Source organism: Mustela erminea, chromosome 6 (assembly GCF_009829155.1).
Source record: "Mustela erminea isolate mMusErm1 chromosome 6, mMusErm1.Pri, whole genome shotgun sequence".
Taxonomy (NCBI): Eukaryota; Metazoa; Chordata; class Mammalia; order Carnivora; family Mustelidae; genus Mustela; species Mustela erminea.
The window spans coordinates 128,904,066-128,929,191 of NC_045619.1; the positions used below are offsets into that span (position 1 = coordinate 128,904,066).

The window sequence follows — 25,126 nt, forward strand, 5'->3', positions numbered from 1 at the left end:
CTGGAAGGAATTTAACCCTTGGATAACAGAACTGCACTGGGTGGGGTCTATATCATTTGACTTTCCCCTGAGGGCACTCCCCAGTTTATGCAGTGTATGTAGGCTAGAACCTAAGCAAAAACCTGAAACCTAATTGTCTTAAAGTGTTGGAGGCTAGATTTCAGTTCTGTTGGAGATCTTAGAAATTAAGGGGATGAATTGTGAAAATGTGGGGGAAGGAAATGTGTCAGTCTGAGTCCCATCTGGAGGGAAACTATAAAGTAATTTGAATATTGGGTATTCTAAATGGCATCATATGCCTGGGGAAAAATACTAAGGAAAAACAAACTTGAACAGGGGCTCTATTTCCAAGGGCAGGAGTTTAGATCTTGTAGAAGGTGTGCCCGCAACCCCGTGGATGGCAGAGAAAGGTACTAGTTTGCATAGGAGCTGCTGGTCCACAATTGCCAGAAAAGCAAAAAACTACCTTCTGGGACCCAGGCAAAATAAGACTGATGGGCAAGCATGCGGAGAGAGTAAAGGCTTTGGGAGCCAGCTCTCAGAATGGGCAGCACTTGGGCATAGATTGCCAGACATAGAAAAGCAAAGCCTAACTATATGCTGTTTGAAAAGGATGCACTTTAAATAGACAGGATGAAAGTAAAATGATTTGAAAAGATACACTATACATAAGAAAATTGGAATTTGTTAATAACAAATAAACTTTGTAAATAACAGACAAAATAGATTTCAAATAAAGGGAAATTAACAGAAATAAAGAGGCACATTTTATCATAATGATAAAAGTGTCAATACGTCAGGAAGACATGGTAATCCTAAACATGTGTGAACATAAGTAACAAAACTATAAGACACATTTAAAAAGCTAAAATATAGCTAAATATATTCACAATTAAGTTAAATTTTTATACTCCTGTCTTGACAAGAGACGATACAGCTACACAAAAATCAGTTAAGATTGAAAGATTTTAAAACACTTGGCATAATAGCTATTTATAGGACATTACACTAAACAATGGAAGAATACAAATCCTTTTAAAGTACATGTGAAATATTCATCAAAATAGTCAAATCCTGTGCCACATAACAAATCTCAACGTATTTTTTAAAATGGAGATCTTACAATGTATAGTCTAGGACTTCAATTGAGTGAAATTAGTAATCAATAATATAGTAACTTAGAAGTCCTCAGATACCTGAAAATTAAACAATATCTAAAAAACCAATTTCTAAAATAGGAAAATCACAATGGAAATGAGAAAATATTTCAAACTGAATGATAAGAAAAATACAAGATATCAAAGTTACTTAGATACAGCCAAAGCAATGTTTATAAGGATTATAGGGTTATATATTAATATTAGAAACAAAAATATTTACAAATCTAGAGAGAAAACAAATTAAACCCAACATAAGTAGAAGAAAGAGAATAAGAAAGTTAACAATCTATTAAATAGAAAACAAACAAAAGAGAAAGCTAACAAAACCAAGAGCTGATATTTTATTATAAAAAGAATAAACTTGACCAACCCCTAGCAAGACTGATCAAGAAAAAAAGAAAACAATGCACAAACTACCAGTATTAGAAATGAAAAAGAAACTGATTACTGAAGATTCCTCAGACATTAAAAGGGTAACAAAACAATATTACTGTAAAACTGTATGCCAACAAATTTCAAAACTTAGATGAAATGGATAAATTCCTTGAAAAATACTACTTACCAAAATTGACAAAAGATGAAATTGAAAATCTGAATAGCCATGTTCATATTAAATAAATTTGTAATAAAAAACTTCTCAAAAAGAAAAGGATAGGCCAGCTTGTCTTTATTATCCATTTCTATCACAAGTTAAAGAAAGATTGTCAGTCTTATGCAACTGTTTCAAAAAACAGAAGAGATTACTTCTCCATTTTTTTTTTTTAAGATTTGATTTATTTATCTAACAGACAGAGATCACAGGTAGGCAGAGAGGCATGCAGAGAGAGACACAGGAGAAAGCAGACTCCCCGCGGAGCAGAGCCAAGATTCAGGGCTCCATCCCAGGACCCTGGGATCATGACCTGAGCCGAAGGCAGAGGCTTCAACCCACCGAGCCACCCAGGCGCCCCTACTTCTCCATTCATATTATGAGTCTATTACACTCTGATACCAAAACCTAACCAAAATATTGTAAGAAAAGCAAATAAACAATAGCCCTCATGAATGCAGATTCTTTAACAAAATATTAACTAATTAGTTCTAGATATAGGTAAAAGTGATAATACCTCATGCCAACTCGTTTTTATCTCAGTGATTCAAGGTTAGATTAATATGCTTTTAAAAACTCAAATATAAGTCACTACATTAATAGGGTAAAGGAAAAAATTTATATGCTCATCTCAATTGATGCAGAATAAAGCATTTAGCAAAATTCAACACCTATCTATAATAAAAACTCTCGGGAAAAAGATCAATAGAATAGTTCTTCCTCACTGGTGGTAAAGGCCATCATCTAAAACCATACTTAACAGTGAAATATACACTTTTTCCTTAAGGTCAGGAACCAGGCATGGATGTTTGTTCAAACTAATGCTACTCAGCATCATACTGGAAGACCTGGCTAGTTGAAACAAGACAAGAAAAAGAAATAAAAGGCTATAGATTAGAAAGGAAGAAGTAATATGGTTTTTATTCATAGGCAACATACTTATTTGTGTCAGAAATCTGAAGACTTCTACAACACTAGAGCTAAGTGAATTTGGAAAGGCTGTAGGATACAAAGTTAAATAAACAAAAATCAGTTGTTCTCTACATAGTAGCAAACAACTGGAAAATGAAGAATTTTTTTTTTTTAAGATTTTATTTTATTTTTTTGACAGACAGAGATCACAAGTAGGCAGAGAGGCAGGCAGAGAGAGAGAGAGAGGAGGAAGCAGGCTCCCTGCTGAGCAGAGAGCCCGATGTGGGACTCGATCCCCAGGACCCTGAGATCATAACCCGAGCCGAAGGCAGCGGCTTAACCCACTGAGCCACGCAGGTGCCCGAAAATGAAGAGTTTTAAATTACATTTACTGTAGCCTCTAAAAGCACCCAGTACTTAGAAATGAATGTGTCCAAAATGTGCAGGACATCTACCCTGGAAACAATAAAATTTTAACAAAAGAAAATAAGGAACACCTAGTAAGTGGAGGAATGTATGTTATTCATACAATAGATAGTGGTCAGTTTTCTTCCACCATTGCGATTGAAATCAAAACTCTCTAGGCTTTTCTTATAGAAATTAACAGTTGATTCTAAAATTTATACAGAAAAGCAACGGGTCTAGACTAGTCAAATCAATATGTAGAAAGAATAAAGCTATCAAGTTCAGCAAGAGTTATTCTAACACTACAGGACTCAAGACTGTGTTAATTGGACTAAGAGTAGGAAAATAGAGCAGCAGACAAAATACAGCAGGGGGAAATAGACCCACCTGTGAAAGGCCAATTGATCTCTTTACAAAAGATTCAAGGGAAGTCGATGTGAAAATAATCTCTCTTCAACACATGGTTAACATGGCTGAACTGGATAAATATATAGGGGGAAATGATTGACATTGTTGGGGTAGGTTAACGATGTCTTTGGGAGGACACACAAATCACAGAACATAAAAAGAACGGGAAATTTGGAACTTAGAGAAGTTTTAAACTTCTGCTTCCAGAAGGCATATTTAATAAGCCTTCAGTTGCTGGGAGGGGAAGGTGTGCAGCTGCACTGGGAGTTGCCGTGACTACTCGGGCATTGTCTTCTCTGGTAACTTGTTATCATACTAGCTCATGCAAGTAGAACGTAAAGTACAATGTAAGGATGACTGAAAAAAATTGTGGTGGAACACATTGACACTGTCCTGGCGATGTTGTGGAGGATTTGATAGGATTAAACAGAACACAGGAAGTTTATCATCTGTTGGCCTAGTGACTGCTCTAATGGGGAAGAGCCATTAAAACTTCCTCCTTCCTGGCCAGTACGGCCAGGCCTGATCTTTTTCTCTCATTGGTTTCCCTCTCTGTTTTGTGTTCTACCTCTCAGATCTGCCCTGTTCTCCCTGTTTGTTTGGCTGGTTTTTTGGATCCTCTCTTCTTAATAATTTGCAAGTGACCAAAAGTGGTTTTCATACATTGTTGTCTTACTTTCCCATCAGGTTAAGTTAAAACAAATAAACAAAAGCAAACAAGCAAGAAGGGACAAAAACGAAAAAGAAAGAAATCTTACTTGGTCCTTCTTACCTAACGGCTTTTGTATGGTACCAGAAAAAGCTCTAATTTCAACCCACTAATGCAAATCAGTGCCTTCTGCCTCCTCGACCCTGGTCTTTTCAGGTTGTGGTGGGAGTCAGGAGATTAGGAGGCAATCAGAGATCTTTGCACACATTCTCACCTCATACCTCTGCGATGAGCCAGAGGAGAACTGGAGCTTTTAAAATAAGATAATACATTAAAAAAAAAAAATTCTTAAAATTCTAAAGGTTTTCCCAATACATGGGAGTATTGTAATGCCACTGTGAAGCTAGTTACTGCACCAAAAATGTGATAGTCGTTCAATCTCACAAAAGAATGCACACTTAATGATCCCATTTCGATGGCGTTTAAGAACAGCCCTGGGGGGGTGCCTGGGTGGCTCAGTGGGTTAGGCCACTGCCTTCGGCTCCGGTCATGATCTCAGGGTTGTGGGATCCAGTCCCGCATCGGGCTCTCTGCTCAGCAGGGAGCCTGCTTCCCCCCTCTCTCTGCCTGCTTCTCTGTTTACCTTTGATCTCTCTCTGTCAAATAAATAAATGAAATCTTTAGGAAAAAAAAAAAAAAAAAGAACATCCCTGGGGTGCTTGGGTGGCTCAGTTGGTTAAGCAGCCCGTTCTTGATTTAGGCTCAGGTCATGATTTCAGTGTCCTTGGAATCAGGTCTCTCATGGGGCTGCGCACTTAGCAGGCAGTTGACTTGAGGGTTCTTTGTCCCTCTTCCTCTGTCTTTGCCTCCTTCCCTCCCTCAGCCCCCCAAACAAATAAATTTTAAAAAGAAAAAAAAAAGCCCAAACTGACCTGTAGTCATGAAATGTTATTATAGATGCAGAATCCACAGAACTTAGTACATGACTAGACACTGTGGGAAGGTAGGAAGCCTGTCTGACGCCCTCTGAAGCTTTTGCAGCTATGGCTCCCTTGCCCTCTCACATGCCCCGCCCCCAACCCCGCAGACAGCTTGCTGCTACAAGCGTGCTCTGTTGTTAGCATCCGCAACAAGCAGAAGAGGTTAAAAATACATAAGATAAACAGTGTTCCTCAGTTATCCAGATAACTAAACACATACGCAGAGAAAAAAATGCATACTAAAATTCTGTTTAGGGTCTTGCTTAAATGAAGGAATCTCGATATGCGATACTCCAGGAGAGATACGACGTCTTCACATGAAGCAAGAGGACATGGCCAAGGATCTGCTCCTTTACTTCTCGGTCCCTCTCTGCCTCTTCTTTCATGTCCCTTCCTGCATCAGTGCAAGCTCTTCAGTCTCCATGGCAACCCTTTCTGGCATCCTAAGGTCTGCCTCACTGGGCTCTTCCAATCTGAGCAGTAGACCACGTCCTGAATAGTTTCTTCCCTCCTACATTGCATCAGAACTCCCCATCCTGTGCCTATTCCTTTAAGAACTGATTCTGTCCAAAGTGGCTTTCAGTTAGTTGTCATCACTCTAATCCTTTCAGATACATTTTGATAGGGATCTTTTGAAGATATAAAAAGTGATTCCAACGGTAGGGATTTTAAACATTGTGACAACCTGTAAGAAAAAAAAAATATTTTTGAATAATTTATCTTTTTACTGAAGTCTTTAAAATTATGTGACTTATAACACATCTTTATGAGAACATAGCAGCGGTCTTCCCGAAGGTTATTCCAAGAGCTCCACTTTTCTTTGTGACTGGGGCATTTTGTCATGCCTCCAAGTCTCTTAGTGAACTTAGTTTGTTGAACCTAAGAAGGCAGCTAAATTTAGAGTTGTTGTTTCCTAAATGAAAAACGCTCTCATTCAGTCACTCAATAAGCAAAATTGAACATACTGTCCAGTAGAGGAGAGAGAGAGAGTGAGAGGTGGTATTTTTTAAGCAATGTGTTATGTTCCATAATAAGGATATGAGCAAAAGACGCTCTGAGCACAGAGAAAAGAGCTACTACCTATGTGGCTGGGAGAAAAAGGGAAAAGAATGTTCTAGGACCGATGGCACAAATACAGACACAGAGTTATGAAAGTCTGTGCTCCTTTGGGTGTTCCAAGTTGCATGTGGCTCACGTAGGGATACATGTTAGATGGTACTGAAAGAGAAGACTATAAAAACTTGTGGAGACATAGAAGAAAGGGAATTCGTATGCCACGACAAGCAGTGTTTACTTTAACAAAAAACAGGAAGCCAGAAGCTGTTTCTTACCATGGGTGAGATATTAGCAGATTTATACTTTGGATAGTCAACCTCTAACAGAACATGGAGCATAAGTGCCATTCACTGATAAAAAGACGTTCTCAAAACACCAAGCAAGTAGTCTTCTTAGAAACACCTTTATCTGTGGCCTTGAGCCTGTTGCATAGGATTCCAAAGACAACTTTTCAAAATGATACCATGTTTCCAGGTGATCATGGTCATGTATATACTTTCTCTAGTCTGAGAAAGACTAGAGGCAAAAGCCAGCGGAATACAGACGCAGAGGAACTGTGAAGTTTGGGTGTGGAGGAGTACAGAAGACGGGAGTTGGAGGAGAAAGTTGTGTGTGTGTGAAGTACCTTCACGCTGAGTTCTTGTAGAGACAGGAGTGTAGGAGGGAAGTTACTGCAATGATTTTATTTTATTTTTTTTTTTAAAGATTTTTTCTTTATTTATCTGACAGAGATCACAAGTAGGCAGAGAGGCAGGCAGAGAGAGAGGAGGAAGCAGGCTCCCTGCTGAGCAGAGAGCCCGATGTGGGGCTCGATCCCAGGACCCTGGGATCATGACCTGAGCCGAAGGCAGAGGCTTAACCCACTGAGCCACCCAGGTGCCCCTGCAATGATTTTAAAGGGAGAAGGTCTATGTCTAAATACAGAAAACTCATCTGAAGAACACTGACTTTGAAATACTTAGGTTGTGGGGCAATTTGTCACTTGACTTTTTACCAAGGAGGAAATGCAACTTTTGGAGATCAAACAGCTTTTCATTACAAAGGAGAGGGAATGTTCCTTGAAAATGTTAACAATTTAGAGTAATTCCGCCTTTGACATGTTTAAATTACTGTGATCTTGGGCAAGTCTCTTAACCTCCTAAGTATCTCAGTTCTGGGAAAGAAATAATCAAGTACATAATAAACAGTAAAAATCCCATGTGCAGATTGGTTTTTATTATTGGTAATGACTACGTGTTAAACAGAGTACTCCAGAACAGGAAAGTGAATCAAAGGAGGTCTGAAAATATATTGAGAAAATCCATTTGTTATTGCTTACTGACAAATTCTGAAGAGCTTTTGTGGTCTCTTACAGTTAAACTTAGATTTTTATTTTCAGCTTCTTTACTTGGAGCTGAGTTATAAGAATGTGTCCTCTCCAAAAGGGGTGAGGCAGTGAATGACTCAGACTGAATCAGGCTGGCTAAGCCGTTCCCTCACCAAGGGATCTCGTATTATTTATGTTACTTTGCCATTGAGAGAGAATTTTTAAGGATCAGGTGGAATCACCTAATGCTCACTTTAAACAGAAATAAAAGTAATTCTGCATCAATCTTTAAGGAAAATGTATAGGAGAAACAATGGCACTACTCTAGCTGAAATAGTGCTTTCCCGTACAATTTTCCCATCCTGTGGTAGAGGGAGAAAGGAGATGATTAACTCAACTTTCTAGGTGAGGAAGGAGATGGTCAGAAGGATGTGCTCAAGGTCATGTAGTGACTAAGTGGCAGAGCAGTCCTCTGTGTCTTCAGATACAATGATCTTTTCATGACATGCTTCTGCCTCTCAGGAAATATATGCTTCTTTCTGCCCAGGGCACTGAGAGTTGGTACTGGCAAGGGTGATTTCTCCACAAAGGCACACATAGGACTGACAGGCCAATTCTGAGCCTGGGTTGTGACTGCAGCTTGAATGATTACTTTTCCAGACTTTTCATGTAAGCTGTGGCTCAAAGAACCTAATGTTTTGTATAGTCTGCTCAATTTCTTCAACAAATTTGGAAGGATCTTTGGACTATGAACAGAAAGACAGTTTTTCCAGTGAATGGTCTATGCAAGACTGTCAGTGGAACAATGACCCACGAAGCTAAGGTAAACTCGTGGGCCATGGTCAAGGGACAGGGGCCACTTAAGGACCAGGAGATGGGGGGCACCTGGGTGGTTCGGAGGGTTGAGCCTCTGCCTTGGGCTTAGGTCATGATCTCAGTGTCCTGGGATCGAGCCCCGCATCGGGCTCTCTGCTCGGCGGGGAGCCTGCTTCCCCCTCTCTCTCTGCCTGCCTCTCTGCCTACTTGTGATTTCTCTCTCTCTGTTAAATAAATAAAATATTAAAAAAAAAAAAAAAAAAAAAAAGAACCAGGAGATGGCACACAGATCAGGTTCTTTGTGTATTTTTTTCTTGGTCTTAAAAAAGCTTTTGGTCATTAAGCATCTTATTAATATATTGTGTCTCTTTATCATTTTTTTCTCCTTTCTTCTCAAAATGCTGTACTTTAATTCATTTTGTGTGTATGTGGACTCTTGTACCTTGTTTCTTTATTGAGGTCTGGGACCTTCAGAGCCTCCAGTTTCTCTTCATTTTTCTATATGTTGCTGCCTCCATTTAATGTCACATTGTAGGCACTACATATGGAACTTTCTCCTCTTTGCTCGCTCATCCCGGTACTTAGAAACAGCCTCCCGCACCCCAGAGGCAAGGTTCATCCACAACCTCCCCACAGCCCATTTTGAGTAAGGCATCCTTGTGGAAGACAAACTCATCAGGGAAAGTGGCCCCTCTGCCCTGACTCTCTCAGTGAAAGCACTGTGCAGGTCCTTCCAGGTACGTGTGTGTGTGTGTGTGTATACGTGCATGTGCACACATGCACACATGTAAAACTTAAAGGGTGACCAAGCCTGGCAAGGCTGTCAGGTTGAACAGGTGATTCTTTCTCTTAAATGTTAAAACAAAGATTTATAGTGATTACAGCAAATTATTCAGAAATCTTTTCATGTTTTTTCATTCCTTTATTATAAGAGTAATATATTTTCATTGTAAAAAAAAAAATCAACTAGCACTAAAGGATGTGCAAATCCCCTTCTCCCTGCCTCCTCCACTCCCAGTCCACCCACCCCAGAGGTCAATAGTCTTGATCGTTTACCGTCTGCAGCCAGACATTCCTTTTTACATACATACAAACAGAATCATATCTTTATTACTGTTCTGAAACTTTGTTTTCATTTGAATGATTTCTCTTAAAGATGTTTTTTCAACAACCAAATCAGATCCACTTAATTATTTTAAACTTCCTGGTTTTCCCTTTTGTATGGATGTAACAGGACTTGTAGATTTAAGCTGTCCCCTCTGGGTAGACAATATTTTCAGTGTTTTTGCTGTTGCAAATAATGCTTTTGTGCATATTGGACTTAAATATTTGTGTATTTTGAATGCATGCGTATGTAGGATATTTTTCTGGCAATAGAACTCTTACTGCATTTTATTAGTCTTTGAGCACTTCCTTCACTCTTCCCTACTCTTAGTCTGAGCTGTGGCCAAAACAGCTCTACGTGTGGCTTGCTTCTGGGCTATAAACTATTATAAGCAGCTCTTTACCCTTGTTAAGTTAAAGCTACCTGTAGAGCATTTTCTAAAAGGCTAATTGTTCAGACCGTGCCCTGGAACTACTGACTCAAAGTTTCGACAAAGGAAACCAGGGCTTTCACATGCTCTAATACCAGAGGTGATTCTCATGTTGAGTCAGAGTTGAAGACCATTGCATTGGTTCCAAATTTTGCCATGATTATGGCCACCTCTTCTCTCTGACTCAGTAGTTCAGTCTCTGGGATGTCACTCTTTTCTTTCATAATTTTCTTCATGAATCATTCCAGTTTTGTTTTTTAGTGTTCATTTTCCCGGTTGTTAATTGCGTTCTTATCTTCAGTTATATTTTCCATTTCTTTTTGCTTGAAAATTATTTTTACCTTATAAACGTTATTCAGTGTAACCCCTCCATGTTTACTACACTGACAAGCTGGTCGAAGTTCTCGGTGACCAGGCATTGGACAATATCTAGTCACCATGAAAAACCCCTATCTTTACCTTATTACGCAATCTTTCTTACATAATTGCCGGCAATGAGGCACCATGATAATGAGCGTATGCTCTAGACTCAGGCCAGATTTTAGCCCCAGTTCTGCCACCTACTAGCTGTGTGACCTTGCACAAATTCCTCAACTTTTATGTGCCTTGAGTTGCCCCACAGGTAGAGGGGGGAATATTAATAAAGCCTACCTTAAAGGATTTTTTAAAGCAATATGTAGTTTGTTTCATGTAGGACAACTTAAGAGTAATTGAAACATACCAAGTACTCATTAGATGTAATTATTGTTATTACCCAACTCCCCTCCCCAGAAAAGATTGTGAGACAGATTCCTGAGGGGCTTCTCTCTGTTTGGGTACAGGTTTTTGTTTTCTTTGATTTTTTTATCTGGTTATACATTGCCATCTGCTTTCCATCTTCCAGAATTTTGTTGATATCTATCATCCGTTGGCATTTCTATTCATACTCCCTTTGGTCTTGAGTGTTTTACCATCATTAACTAGAGTTTCCAGAAGTAGAAGACATACACATGTTCAGTTGGCCAGGTTTAACTTGAAGTCTTCATTCTTTCTTAGTCACAATTTAAACATAGACATAAATACTTGACAAGATCCAAATTATTTCTCCCAACTCACCATATCATATTTATCTCATTGTTTAAAAACATTAAAATCAAAAAAGTCGTTTCTCAGCAGTTCCTAGTCATGAGCTATGTGCAACAACCTCAGAATTATGAACTTCACAATGAATTAGACCCCATAGACAGCCAGCCTTGGTTGATTTCTTTTCATCTTTTAAAGATTTCTCCTTTAGGGGCTCCTGGGTGGATCAGATAGTTAATTGTCTGCCTCTGGCTCAGGTCATGATCTCCAGGCCTAGAACCAAGCCCCACTTCAGACTCCCTTCTCAACAGGGAGTCTGCTTCTCCGTCTCCTTCTGCCTCTCCCCCCCGCTCATCTCTCTCTCTATCTCTCTAATGAATAAATAAAGAAAAAAACTAAAGACTTCTCTTTTAAAATTATTTTTCACATTATCCTTTCTCTAAATGCATGCCTTAGGCATTGAATGGCTTTTAATTCTCTATTCTTCTTACATCATTCACTTTGAACATAACGGCATTTCTGATTATATAAAAGTAGGGCTGCCTTTTGTGGTAGATGGCTTCTAAGATAGCCCCAATGACTCCTGCTTCCTGGTATTCACAGCCTATGCAGTTTCATCTCCTTGACTAACCTGTTCCTAATCAATAAAAAACATCAATATAAAATGAAAGAATGTCACTTCCATGATGAGGTTATAAAAGACTATTACTTCTATCTTGCAAACAGACTCTCTCTTGCTAGCTTCAGGGAAGCAAGTTACTATGCTGGAGAGGTCCACAGGTCCAGGAACTGGGAGAGGCCTCCACTAACAGCCAGCTCAGGGCTCCACTTCCGTCAGCCCCCAAGGAACCAAATCCTGTCAACAACCACGTGAGCTTAGAAGTGTATCCTTTCCCAGCTGAGCCTTCAGATGAGACCCCAGCCCTGATAAATACTATCATTGTAGTTTTGTGAGAGACTGTGAGATCTACAATGCTTAGATTGCTAACCCACAGATTTTGTGAGATAATAGATACGTATTTTTTTAAGCTGTTAAATTTGTATAATTTGTTATGTATCAATAAATAATGAATACACCAGGCTTTTCCTGCCTTTGCCCCTCATACTAACAGCTCCCCTACTGATTTAAAGACATAGTTTGTCTTGTGTTTCTTTCACCTTCCCTCTATACCCCATTCTCAACTCCACAGTATTTAGAAGCTTCTTTTCTGTCAGTATTTGAAGATACATGTACTAGAGGACTAAACAGATTCCTGACTCAAATGGGACAAATATCCAAATTAATTTTCATGTTAATAACAAACTGACATTTGCTATTTATCTGTGGTTTGTTAACTGATTCTATAAATACTATAGGATTTTGCATTGTCTTCATTAAACTGTTAAGGAAACTGAATTCCACAGAATGTAAGGGATTTGTAAGTTGTATGTCTAGTTAGTGGTAGAGCCCGACTGGCATTTATGGCAACTAACTCCAAATTTCTCTTTTATCCATTGTACTAGGCTGCAGAATCTCTTCCACCTGATTGGTAGGCAGTTCATACATTTGTACTATTTTACAAATGAAAATTTTCATCTTTTTTTAAAATTTTTTTTATCCTATTAGATCTCTTCTCCTTCCTCATATATATTCTCCTTAAGCTAGTTAATTCATTCCATGTGTGTGTTTATTTTCATTTTGCTCTAAACCAGGTATATCCCTGTACCAGCAATCACAGCAAAAATTTCTAAGATACATGTTACATATATTTTATATTCAGAATGAAGTGAAATCCCCCAGTGTCTAATGGCATTTCATTACTACTCCATTTACCAACTCTTGTACTATTCTTTGTTCATTATTTTTTTTTAAATTGAATCCGTAAATCACAGATCATATTTAGATCATATTTAGAACCCATTTGTTCCTGAAACTGTTCATTCTCAAGAGATATATTTCTACCTCTCTAACAACTTAGTGGCTCACAGATAAATTATACTTTTCTTATTGTCAACTTTTAGGAGAGGACCCAGAAGGCTTAACTTTGTGTTCACAATTATCTGCATGGACTAAACTAAAAGATTTAGTTATCCTATGTTGTCTTACCATTTATTACACTCCTGGAAGAGATATTAGAATAGTTTTTTACTAAAATTAATGTTTTTTTCCTAATTATAGAAAAATTTTAAAATACTAAGAAGTGTATGCATACTTAATGCTAAACCCAGAGAATCACTGGAAATACTGTTAGGTTCACAAGATATATATATATATTGACATATATACCCACATACATGTATATATAATTTCCTCAAAACCAACCCTTGCATAATAAAAATTTGCAAAAAAGATTTTGAACTGAACCCTAAAGAGAGTTCATGACCATTTCCAAGAATATACATTTTTTCATGGTAACAATACAAAACCAAAAATATCTTAACAGTAATACTTCACTCATAATCTCAGCACCCTGCTCATTGATGTGTTTTTCTCAGAGGACAATGTAGTTCACTCCTAAGGGCATCAGGATTAAAAATAGGAAGCAGAAACATAGCTTTAGATTTTCTGTTTCCTTGTTTTTGCCTTTTTGATAATTTATAGAAAACATAATTTTGAAATAGACTTTTTTTTAGATTTTATTTATTTATTTATTTATTAATTAGAGAGAGAGAGCGCACACAAGCAGGCAGAGTGGCAGGCAGAGGCAGAGAGAAGCAGGCTCCCTACTGAGCAAGGAGCCTGATGTGGGACTCCATCCCAGGACCCTGGAATCATGACCTGAGCCGAAGGCAGAGGCTTAACCCACTGAGCCACCCAGGCTTCCCAAGATGGACCTCTTAATAGGAATAAACAATACAGTACATTTCCCCCCTTGGCATTTATAAATGGCCCCTTCGTGATCTGCTTTCTGGAACAAATTAGGGGTGTTAAATTAAGAGTAATAAGCAGGGATTAGGTATGCTATCTTTTATGTATGCGTATGTGTGTGTTCATATATATATTCATATATACAAATAAATTTTAAACATAATCAATACCACACTGTATGCTCTCTCTATATTTTACATGCTGCTTGGTTTTTCACCTAACATAAATCACAAGAACTTTACCACGTTCATGAATGTTCTTGAGAACATGACTGTTAGGATGGTACAATCTTCTATCGAAGTCATGTAGCATAACTTACTCTTAACCAAAAAATTATTCCTTCTGAACACATAAGCTGAGGTTGTAAACGTTTTAGATGAACATAGTCATTTGTTTCTATGTATATTCCGTTTGTTGTGATGGGGTATTTCTATAAAGCACCTTTTCTTGTGGAGAGATAGGAAAACAGAGCAGGAAGTCTCTCTGTACTCTCCAGCAGCATCCTGGCTCTTCCCCCCCACCTACTGTGCTTTGCCCTAGGCAGCTGAGTATCACATTTCTGAATGCCACATCCTGGGAATTCTAATCCCCGAATGCATGGAGGAGAGGGGAGCTGATTGGGAAAAGTGCTCACGGACAAGAAGGCTGCAGGACTGGCTGAGGCAGAAATCATCCCTGCACAATGAGGACATGACCTAAGATTTTTCATTGTGCTTGTTTCATCTAGGAAAAGCCTGTGGGTCTCAGAACGAAATTCTGACAAGGAATAGGAATGAAAATCTCTCCCTGTTATCTTTGGGCTTTCAGATCTTATTCTGGTTCAGAGAATGAGGCATGTGATGTTTTATTTAAAAGGTGCTTGTTAATTCGATACCATCTACCAGGCAGTAAGTAGAATCACCAGTGAGAACTGGGGATCTTGTCATCTTTGCCTTTTGTTTTTAGAGCTGTGACTTTTATTTTTTTATTTTTTATTATTATTTTTTAAAGATTTTATTTATTTGCCAGAGCAAGAGAGAGAGCAAGCGAGTACACACAAGCAGAGCGGCAGGCAGAGGCAGCGAGAGAAGCAGGTTCCCTGCCAAGCAAGGAGCCCGATGCGGGACTCGATCCCATGACCCCGGGATCATGACCTGAGCCGAAGGCAGCGGCTTAACCCACTTGAGCCACCCATGTGTCCCTAGAGCTGCGACTTTAAAAAAAAAAAATTTTTTTTTAATCTTTTGGGGGGTATTATATTGGGGATTTTAGAGGAGCTGTGTCAGGCAGAACTCATCTGCTATCATGGTAACCCCAAAATATTACTTATGTATTATAAATGAGTAAAAATCATATACATATTTTATATTTTAGTCTATCAATTTATCCCTGTTTTGTTGCTTTGAATAATAGGAGCCAAGTACAAAGTATTAAGTTCTAGACCATTGTGTTGTGTAAAGACATAATCACAATCTTAGCCCCTTTCATTTTTGTGATAATTGCATGAGCATAAAGTGGTATTAAATAATTTTTATTTTTTTGTCATTTGAATCTAACTTTAGAAAATTAAACATTTATAGGACATAGTCTTCATCCTAAATATTTCTGTGTACAGAGTCATATTTCTTCCCAAATATAGAAAAAATAATTTTAGAACACTCAAGGAACTTCCAAACTCCTTATTTTATCAAGCAAATCCTGTATAAAAGTCCTTTAATATACCTAGATCCACCTACATGATTCATTTCCAGCGTCCTACTTCAAAAGATAGCAAGCCTGGCTGGATTAAGTAATAGGTTTTAATATGAGATATTTCCGAGCGTTCCTTTTGTAGACTGTCCTTCAGACAAGTTCCCAGCTTTGTTCCTCCCCTGCTCAGTAAGGACTGTTGGGAGCACGGCAAGCTGGAGAAGGTTAAGTGGCCCTGGAGAATATTTAAGTAGCAAGACTCTTCCGTGGATGAAGCAGAAAGAACTTGTAGACATGGCAGAGAGAGTCCTTAAAGCTTTACAAGTCCTTCACATCCTTATCAAAGGACAACTTCATCAACACAAGTCTTGTCCCTGGCATCTGTCCCTGGGCTCTCTCATCACCCAGTAATCTTTTCTGTAAATAAAACCGTCCCCGCACGCCCACTAGCACAGATGCTAAGACATCGTGCACCTTACTCACCTGTACAAGTGGTTTCATTCACGACCAGTTTCACTGAACTGAAGCAAATAACACTCAACGAGTCCGTTAAGAAAGTAGAACTGCTGTGTCCCATGCTGTTAGGGAACTGTTGCTCAGATCCTTAAAATATCGGGCCTAAAGCCAGAACTTCCTTCACCATTTTTCCTCTCAGAGTTCTGGGAAGAGCACTGGCCTGCGCTAGCTTCTGAGCATTTTACCCTTCTAGCGTTTGTCTTCTGAAAGCGCGGGGCCCAGCATCTACTGAGCCAGCACACAGAGGTTCATGTTCTATCTCTGGTGTTATGTCTATATTTGCAAAAAGAAAGTTATTCTATTTAAAAATGTTCTTCTATTTTGTGCATATTTGGAAAGCCTAATATTCTTTTCTCTTGTGGTTCTCTTTTCTTCCCCATTAGCTGTGTTCAGTATCCAAAGTGTAGAGGCAATCAAGCTGACTTCAAAACTAGCTTAAAAAAAAAATGTATTTGATGAAATGGGTGTAAAATCTGTGCAGATTTGTTTGTAACAAGGGGAATGCTTGGAAGGCCATTTTCAAAACAGCAGTGCTTTTTATAAAAGCACAATGCCTAGAGTATCCCACCACTAAGATCAGCTGACTGAACTTTGTAAGCATCTGAAAAAACGTCCAGTGTTGAACAATCAAGTCCTTAAAATACACAGGTCTCTCTCGCTCTGACCCTCCCCTCCTAAACCTACTTAGACCATACACTGTGCTCACGCACAGTGCGCACTCTTGGGTCCTTAGGGTTCTCAGTAACCGAAGTGTGCACTTCTTTCTGTCCTGCTTCTCACATGCTAAACACATTCATGCCTGTCATTAGCCTCTGGTATTGGAAAGAGAATAGGGAAAGCTTTGTCCTAAAATACGTACTTTGAAAATACACCTCGGGCAGTTATTCTAGTTGAGGAAATTTTTCTGGGTTCAGGTTGAAAACCATAATCTTCTATATCCAGGGGCAAATTAGGTAACTCCATTAAAGTTCAGTCTCTTTATCTCTAAAGTGGGAATAATAAAGTATACTGGACAAAAATGTGCAGAAGATATCTGTCACAGTGATCAGTGGCAGGGGGACACAGGCAGCTGTTGTAAATGCTACATAAAATGGCAACTAGTTGTGTTATCATCATCGTTCATAAATTCCTTGGCCCAGTGGCTTAGGTTTTCTCCATTTCTTCCTTTATAAAGGTTTGTTATAAAACTTGTTATTCACTTGGAATTTGGGAAGGGATATTTACAATAATTTGTTAAGCTATAGCTTTATACACATTATATTTAATAAGGAAAGGTGAAATATTGAGATTTGAAGAATATTTAAACTTCTCATCTCCCCCCCTTTTCTCATTATTATTGTATATTGTATATACAATATTCAATCATATATATTGTATATATGATTATATATTGTATTATTATATACAATTATATAATTATTATAATTATATTATTATATTAACTACTAAAAGGCTAGATCTAGGTTAGATGTTGTATGGACAACTTATACTCAATATATCAAAAAGTAAACTTACATCTTTTCTTCCTCCCTTCCCCTCTCCTGCCTTCCTTTCCTCTATTTAATCTCTTTCCTTGGTTACCTCTGATTGGTTACCTACTGTTGCCAGGTACTAGGGAATGGGTATGCAATCCGGAGTAATTTACAGTCCCGGTAGGAATCGTAAATCACGCATGATCATTAATCATGCAATTTACAAACTAGCTAGTAGACACATTTAACAAATGAATTACAGATGACTCTATCAAAATACAGTCGGTAAGTGTCAAAAAGGAAAGCTCAGAATTCAATACAAGGAAATCGTGCGCAGATACGACGGAAACCTGACTCAGTCTCGGGAATGCCAGCTCTGAGCGGAGACGTAAAGGATGAAGCTGGACGGGGAGGTTTCTTAGCAGAGCTGGCACCGTTATACCCAGACCGATGCATCATCTTTTTTTTAGCTGTTTCTTTCTAAACACAATCATCCTTCCAGTCACCCAGGCTTAAAAATCTTCACATTATTTTTGACACTTTCTTCACTTTTGCCTCAACAAATAACCAGCTGCCCAATTTTTTTGACTCAGCATGTTCTTTCCTCTGTTCTCATGAATGCCTGCTTCCCGTTCTCACTACAGCAGTTCCAGCCTTCTCTACCGTGCTCCGACAGCTGTATTTTTTCTGTCATTCAGCACATATTCAGGAGCTCTTGCTGTGTGCCCCAGGGAATCAGTTAGTTAGGGCCAGTAGTGTAGAATTGAACACGATAAGCATGGTCATTTGCCAGGCCTGCAAATGTAACCCGTGGCTAAGGATCCTGGGCCGTGATCAAGTAGGGGCGGCATGTGAAGCCACAGGGAAGGCTTCCCCTTCCTAGAGGAAGAGAGATTTAGACTGAAGCCTGAAAGGGGAATGGGAGTAAGCCAGGTACAGGTGAGACAGTTGGGTTGTGTAAGGAACAGCTAGTCAGGAGGGACAGCACATGCAAGGTCAGAAGGTTTGGGTAGGTGGAAAGTACTGATGTACTAGAAGTAAGCTGGCATCTTATCATCCTGAATAATTTAGGTTTTGGGGGGCCTGGGTAGCTCAGTTGGTTAAGCATCTGACTCTTGATTTTGGTTCAGGTTGTGATCTCCAGAGATCGAACCCCAAGTTGGGTTCTGCACTCAGTGTAGAGTCGGCTTGGGATTCTCTGTCTCCCTACTCCCTGTTCCTCCCCCTGTGCACACACATGGGTGCTCTCTCTCTCCATCTCTCTCAAATAAACTAAGTAAAATCTTCTCACAAAAATGCCAATGTAGGCTTTTTCATAAGAACCCTGGGAGCCACTGAAAAGTTCTACACAGGAGAGTTAAGGAAGCAGAAGCATTTGGGGACTAGAGTAAGGAGGATGCTGAAATAAGATATAAGAAAAGGGAAAGTTTGGTGAGAAAGGTGATGAATTTGTTTTGTTTTGATGTCTCCCAGCTGGACTTCTCCCCTTCAATATCTTCCCCTTCCATAGCATCCAGTCGTCTTGTGTGATGCTGCCAGATTAACTCCATGGGACACACTTCTGATCTCAGTTTATAGAAGTTTAATGACAGGTCTTGATACGGAATAAAATCTGAATCCCTCACCCTTTTATTTAAAACTTACAATGAATGAGCTGGTCCCATCTCTGTTTTAAATCTTGGTGTTTAGTACTCCCCTTTATGTCCTTCTGTCCAAAATTGTATACTCCACACTCCTGAAGCTTTCCCACAATGAGGCCTTTGTCTTGGGTTCCCTCCCTCTTTTTTGTCTGCTTACATACTTAAACCCTCTCCTCCTCCAGGTCCTTACTCAGAGGTGAACCCTCCTACGATAACTTCACTTGTTTCCACTGAGAGTAATTCCTCTTTTCTCTGAATCCTCAATATGATTCAATTCACAGTGTAATAGCATTCATCACCTCCCCCACGTGGTAGAACTATTGAGAGAAGCAAGACACGAACTCTGGAGCTCAGCTGCCTGGATTCAGATCTCGCCCTGACATTTCCCGGCTATATGATGCTGAGCACATCTCCCAAATTCTCTGTGCATCAGTCCTCCTTTGTAAAATAAACATTCCTACTGTAGAAGTATGGTGGGGATTAAAGAAGTAAATACTGTAAAAAAAAGAAAAAAGCTTAGTTTTGTGTCTAATAATAGTGCTATGTAAATATTTGGTATGATCATGCCATTATTTTTATCATGTACACAGAGCATTCCCTCTTCTAAACTGTAACTTGAGGACCTAATCCACATCTGATTAATTACAGTGGCTTCTAAATCGCAGACTAAATAGTGAATGAATGAATTAGAATCACAGTGATTGCCAGTGATTGCTGTTGTCCCAGCTACTCGGGAGGCTGAGGCGGGAGCATCGCTTGAGGCCAGGAGTTCTGGGCTGTAGTGCGCTATGCCAATCGGGTGTCTGCACTAAGTTTGGCCGTCAACATGGTGACCTCCAGGGAGCGGAAGACCACCAGGTTACCTAAGGAAGGGTGAACGGGCCCAGGTCGGAAACAGAATGGAAACTGAGCAGGTCAGAATCACAATGATTAGTGAATCCTAATCGGAATTTTCACATAGATTATTTTGAAGACAACATTTTCCTTGTTAAATTAGCTAAATTAGATCATTTACCAAATGTTTAATATATTTAAATTTTCTGTGTACCAAGCACACAGAATATATGGAGAAGTATACCCTCTTTGGTTTTACGTTGATTCAGGGGAATACCCATGCAGTTAACAGTATAATGTAAAGTAAAAAAAAAAGTGTATGGTCAAAAGTGACTATAGGAATTCAAAGGGAGTAGCTGGAACAATCAGAAAAGAATTCACATCAGTGAGAATGATAACTTTTAGAACAAAGTACACATAACTCAGCTCTCCTAATATATTAGCCAAAATTCATTGAATGCCCAATGTACCAGGTGCTATGTTTACCACATTCAAACTCCAAAACAAACCTATCTGGAAGTGCTAGTGTTGTGTTCATTGTAAAAAAATGGGAGAACTGAGGCAGAGCAAGGCAATGTCAAGTAATTTGTCAAAGTCACCCTAGTAAAGAGAATCCAGGCTCTGCATCCAGGGAGACTGGATGCAGAGCCTGGATTCTCCCATTACCACAGTCCAAACTTAGGAGTTTTCCTTCAGTATTCGCTGAACTGTTTCTAATAATGTATTTTATTAAGTTCACTGGAATTTCTTTTTCTATTATGTTTCAGCTTATACCTCACCCACTGATCTTGAAAAAAATTGACTATTATTTTTTCATTATTTCTCACTTATTCAGTCTTTCATTTACAGTAACAAGCCCTCAGATTCTTCATCTGTGAAATTGAAGTTTGAAGCTATAACAGTAGTTCCTGAACAATCCAAGAGCAATTCTTTCCTCCAGACATGCAGATTTCTGTATTATATTCCTCACTTTTGCTTATTCATGCCCCTAGTCAGTGTTCAGTGTGCCACGGGAAACTTTATAATAAGTCACAGGGTTTTGTAGATTCCAGGAATCCACTGTCCTGGACTAACCTCTAAATAATCTCTAAAGCCATTTCTAGTGGAAATATTTGAGATTTTGCATATTCTAGAATTTAGGTCCCTCTCTCACTAGTTTCTAATTTATCATTGATCTCTGCCATAAGATGGAGCACATACCCCCAGCCTTAATCCACCAAGTTTTCCTCATTTGTTTTTTTTCCCCTAAATTTTCCCATCTTCCTTCAGCTCAGATTCCTTACTAAACAATACAGCAGCTTGTTTTGCAGAATTTGTAATTACTGCCAGACCCTTGTGTAAAGAACTATTTCTAGAATTTATGAGCTAAAACCTAGAACACACATTTACAGAGTTTGAACTTGTTTTGTGAAAATAGCAAATAAAGGAAATGTTTTTATATAATTTTTTGGATGACTCCAAGCACTTTTCCCCGTAGACTGAATTTTAAAATCCCATCTTGATCTGCATCTTCAGCATAGACCTACTGATTAAAAAATTAAGGACAGATACGACCTAGACACAAAGCAACATGATCTCCTGGACACACCTTACCTTCCTCTGATTTCTTCTTAATACCAGCCTTTTTCCCACTCCTTGAGAATTTGAGTCTAATGGTATTGGAAGTACCTAGTTTAATATCTTTCTACAGTAGGCCTATTTGAGAAATACCATCAGAGAGCTGCCGGTGATGTTGTTCCTGGCACTGTTGGAGACTGGGGCTCCATTTGTGTGTTACCAGCAAGAAGATGTCGGCACCCATCCCATGTCACCCAGCTGTGCTTTATGTTTCCCAAATTTTATCTTTGTGAGTGCGTATGTTTTTCTGTTATGCTGACCTTATTTTCAGCAAAATCAGTCCAGGCCTGCCACTCCAGCATAAGAGCGTAAGTCTACATTCTTCAACATTTATTCTTTAGATTTCTTTTTTTTTTTTTTAAGATTTTATTTATTTATTTGTCAGAGAGAGAGAGCACAGGCAGACAGAGTGGCAGAGGGAGAAGCAGGCTCCCTGCAGAGCAAGGAGCCCGATGTGGGACTCGATCCCAGGACGCTGGGATCATGACCCGAGCTAAAGGCAGCTGCTCAACCAACTGAGCCACCCAGGCATCCCTATTCTTTAGATTTCTTAAGCAGGGCCAAATCAATACTCATTCTATGAGGGCTTGTTCAAAACCATCGGTAGCATCTGAAGCTGAAGGGTACGGCATACAGTGCCTTGCCCATGCCTTTAGACCGGCCCACCCCACCCCCCGCCCAGAACTGATCACTTGTTGCTTTGCATCCCACTGAACCCGCCAGGTGTTCCCCATAGCACCTGTGCAACTTTAATGCAATTCCTCATTTACAGGTCTTGCTTCTCTTTCTTAGTGGCCTTTGTATCTAAAGCATCTAGTATAGTATCTGGCTCATGGTAAATGTTTATTTAACATTTGCTCAGTGAGAACTCTGAGAAGAGAAGAGTTAGTGAGGCGCTTGAGACAGGTGCAGACAGGTACTGAGGGTGAACTGACTGGGGAGCAGGTTACAGGACAATCCTCTCAGGGCTGGTTCCGACAGGGGAGACTAATGCTGGAAGCCGGGAGGTGGAGTATGACAATGGACGAGAGCCCGGCCGGCCCATCTGGGGAAATAGAGAGAGTTAAGTTTGTGCCAAAGGCTGAGAGACAATTGATAGAAACTCCTGAAAGCCAGAATTTAAAAACTCAGTTTTGATTTGAAAGCAATAAGGAGACTGTAGTCTTTTGATTTGGATAACGAATAATCAAAATAATATTTTAAAGTTTTATTGAAAAGGATGTGTGCTTATGTCAAAATCCATATGTGAAATATTGATTTTAGTCTGTGGGTCATCAGTTGATCTTGAAGGTCTCTTTCTTTCTGTTCTCATCCCACAGGTTGTTATTTTGTACTTTGAGCCAAGCACATTTCGCTGTATTCTCCTCAGATGGGTCCGTCTGCTCGGTTTTGCTACTGTTTATGGAACTGTCACTCTCAAGCTTCACAGGTATATTGTATTCCACTAGTTTTCATTCCCGTGGGGAGAACAAAGTGTCTGGCTTGGCATATAATTGCAAGCTGGGTCAACTACTTAAATGGTTTCATTTAGACAAAAAGACAATACATATTTTTTTCATTTTCAAGGCAATATCATTAGGATTCTCTAGGAAAAGCTTTCATACAACTGAATTTGAACAACAAATTTCAATAAAATTGAAATTTTGCCATTGGGTATGGAAAATTTCATTCTGAATAAAATACAATTTAGAATGAAGGCAAGAGAGTATTTACTAGCTAAGAACATTAAAGAATACAAAGACAATACAGCTAAAAATCCAGGTCGAGTGCTCCCAAAGAATCCTTATATAGTAGAATTCACCAGACTGCTGACTTGACAGAGACTATTGTTATTCATCTGTAAATTACATGCTCCAGAATAATCCTGCTGATATTAAATGGGTGAAGTTAAAAAAATAGTGTTCTCGATTTCCTCCTTAAGCAATGTGCTCTAGTGATTGTCAAGCTTGTAAACTAGGCAATGGGGTAAATCTTCTTATACATTCAAAACCACCTACTTTTCTTAATGTATATGGTGAGTATGAAGAAGAAAGAGGCATATAGTATATTACCTATCCACAAAGGGCTTTCCCTTGCCTCCTCTTTCCAAGATCTCTCAATGCAGTGGTGCCAAAGACCACTGGAGAGAGAATGTAATTTCTCCCTCAAGATAAAACATCAACTCTATAGAGGAAACCCTTTATGCTGATTAGCTTTACAGGTTTTTTTGATAACTCTAATATTGAAATATATGGCATATAATATAACATAATGGCATAATAAACCATTCATATTTCCATGCTAATGTGACCGTGTTTCTCTATAAAAATATTTTAATATGGCTTAGACAACAGTTTATCTTAGAATCATTATATGTATTATATTTGTCTTTAAATATTCTCCTTTCAGTATTTCCTTAAATGTGATCATTTTACTATCTACTACACAAGAATCTTAATTTCTTTTTTGGGTTTTTGTTTGGTTTTGTTTGTTTTGTTGCATTGGTACTTACTTACTGGGAATGCTCCAGAGTATCTTGTTGGAATAAACATAAATATCCTTAACTCTCAAGATTCTTTTCTTATGTATGTCCCATAGTACAAAGAACATGGGACTGGATGTCAGGAAATCCAGCTTAAATCTCATTTCAGCCTCTAACTCTAGGAAATCATAGGCTTCTATTTCTTATAAAAGGAAAAGATTAGACCAATCTCTGGTGTTCTTTCTCACATTCATTTTATTCTTTCCACATCATGGAACACTTTGCTATTATGTCCTTGTAGTCTTCAAGGATCTTCCGGTTTCCATTTATTATATGATAGCTATTTTTAACTGATGCTCACCAGAGGAAATGAGTAATCATTGGCAACTTGTAATAGACAATAAGCCTTCTAGAAATCCTGAGAGAATGGGTGACCTCCTGAGATTTAAAAATGATCCTTCTCCTTATGAGTCTAGCACTTAGCATCTCTTGGGTCCTCTATTATATAATACAGTTTGTTTATTTCATTATCTTTTTCATTTTTACCTAATGTACTTTCTCTTTGAAGTGAGGGTCTTACCATTGAATCCCCAGATCTTAGCACAATGACTAATACATGAGAGATATTTAGTACTTATGAGTTGATGATTGAATGAATAAAAACGTCAGATGCAGACTTAGAAGCTGCTTCCAACAATTCTCTCCACACATAATGCATTCACAGCTCCCTGACTCACTGGATGTCCCCAGGTGTCTAGAACTCTGTGGTCTGTAACAGGCTATTTGGTGGGATACAAACATAATATTAAATAGCACTGAATCATGTAATGAGAAAATTACTTTCATTCAGATGCTCTTTCCATCTTTCTGATTATTTCCAATAAAAAAAATTAGCGGGGCACTAGTAGGTCTCTAACACCTGCCAAATACTTGCTAATCTCCCTTTTCAACAAAGAGCAGATCAAGCTTCAGGCTCAGAGCTTTCCATTCCAGTGCTCCCTTGATATAATTTACTGACCATCTCACTGTATTTCTATAGTTACTTTCTATTTCTGCATTACCATTTTTTCATGTAAAGTAGGAATATAAAGTTTCCTTTAAAATATTTTCAGTAGAAATTGATTTAGAGAATATGTAGCTGGTACGCAGACTTAGGCAGAAATCAAGACTGTGGTATGCAAATGATTAGAAT

The 25,126-nt window shown here is 38.8% G+C and overlaps 1 protein-coding gene across 1 annotated transcript in view; it reads left to right on the plus strand.

Moving 5' to 3' along the window:
- Positions 1 to 25,126, plus strand: part of GPR158 (G protein-coupled receptor 158) — a 420,682-nt gene that overhangs the window by 336,456 nt on the left and 59,100 nt on the right. Inside the window, exon 6 of the mRNA XM_032349655.1 lies at positions 22,793 to 22,902. Within this exon, the coding sequence (XP_032205546.1) occupies positions 22,793 to 22,902 (110 nt within the window). The remainder of the gene's footprint in view (positions 1 to 22,792; positions 22,903 to 25,126) is intronic.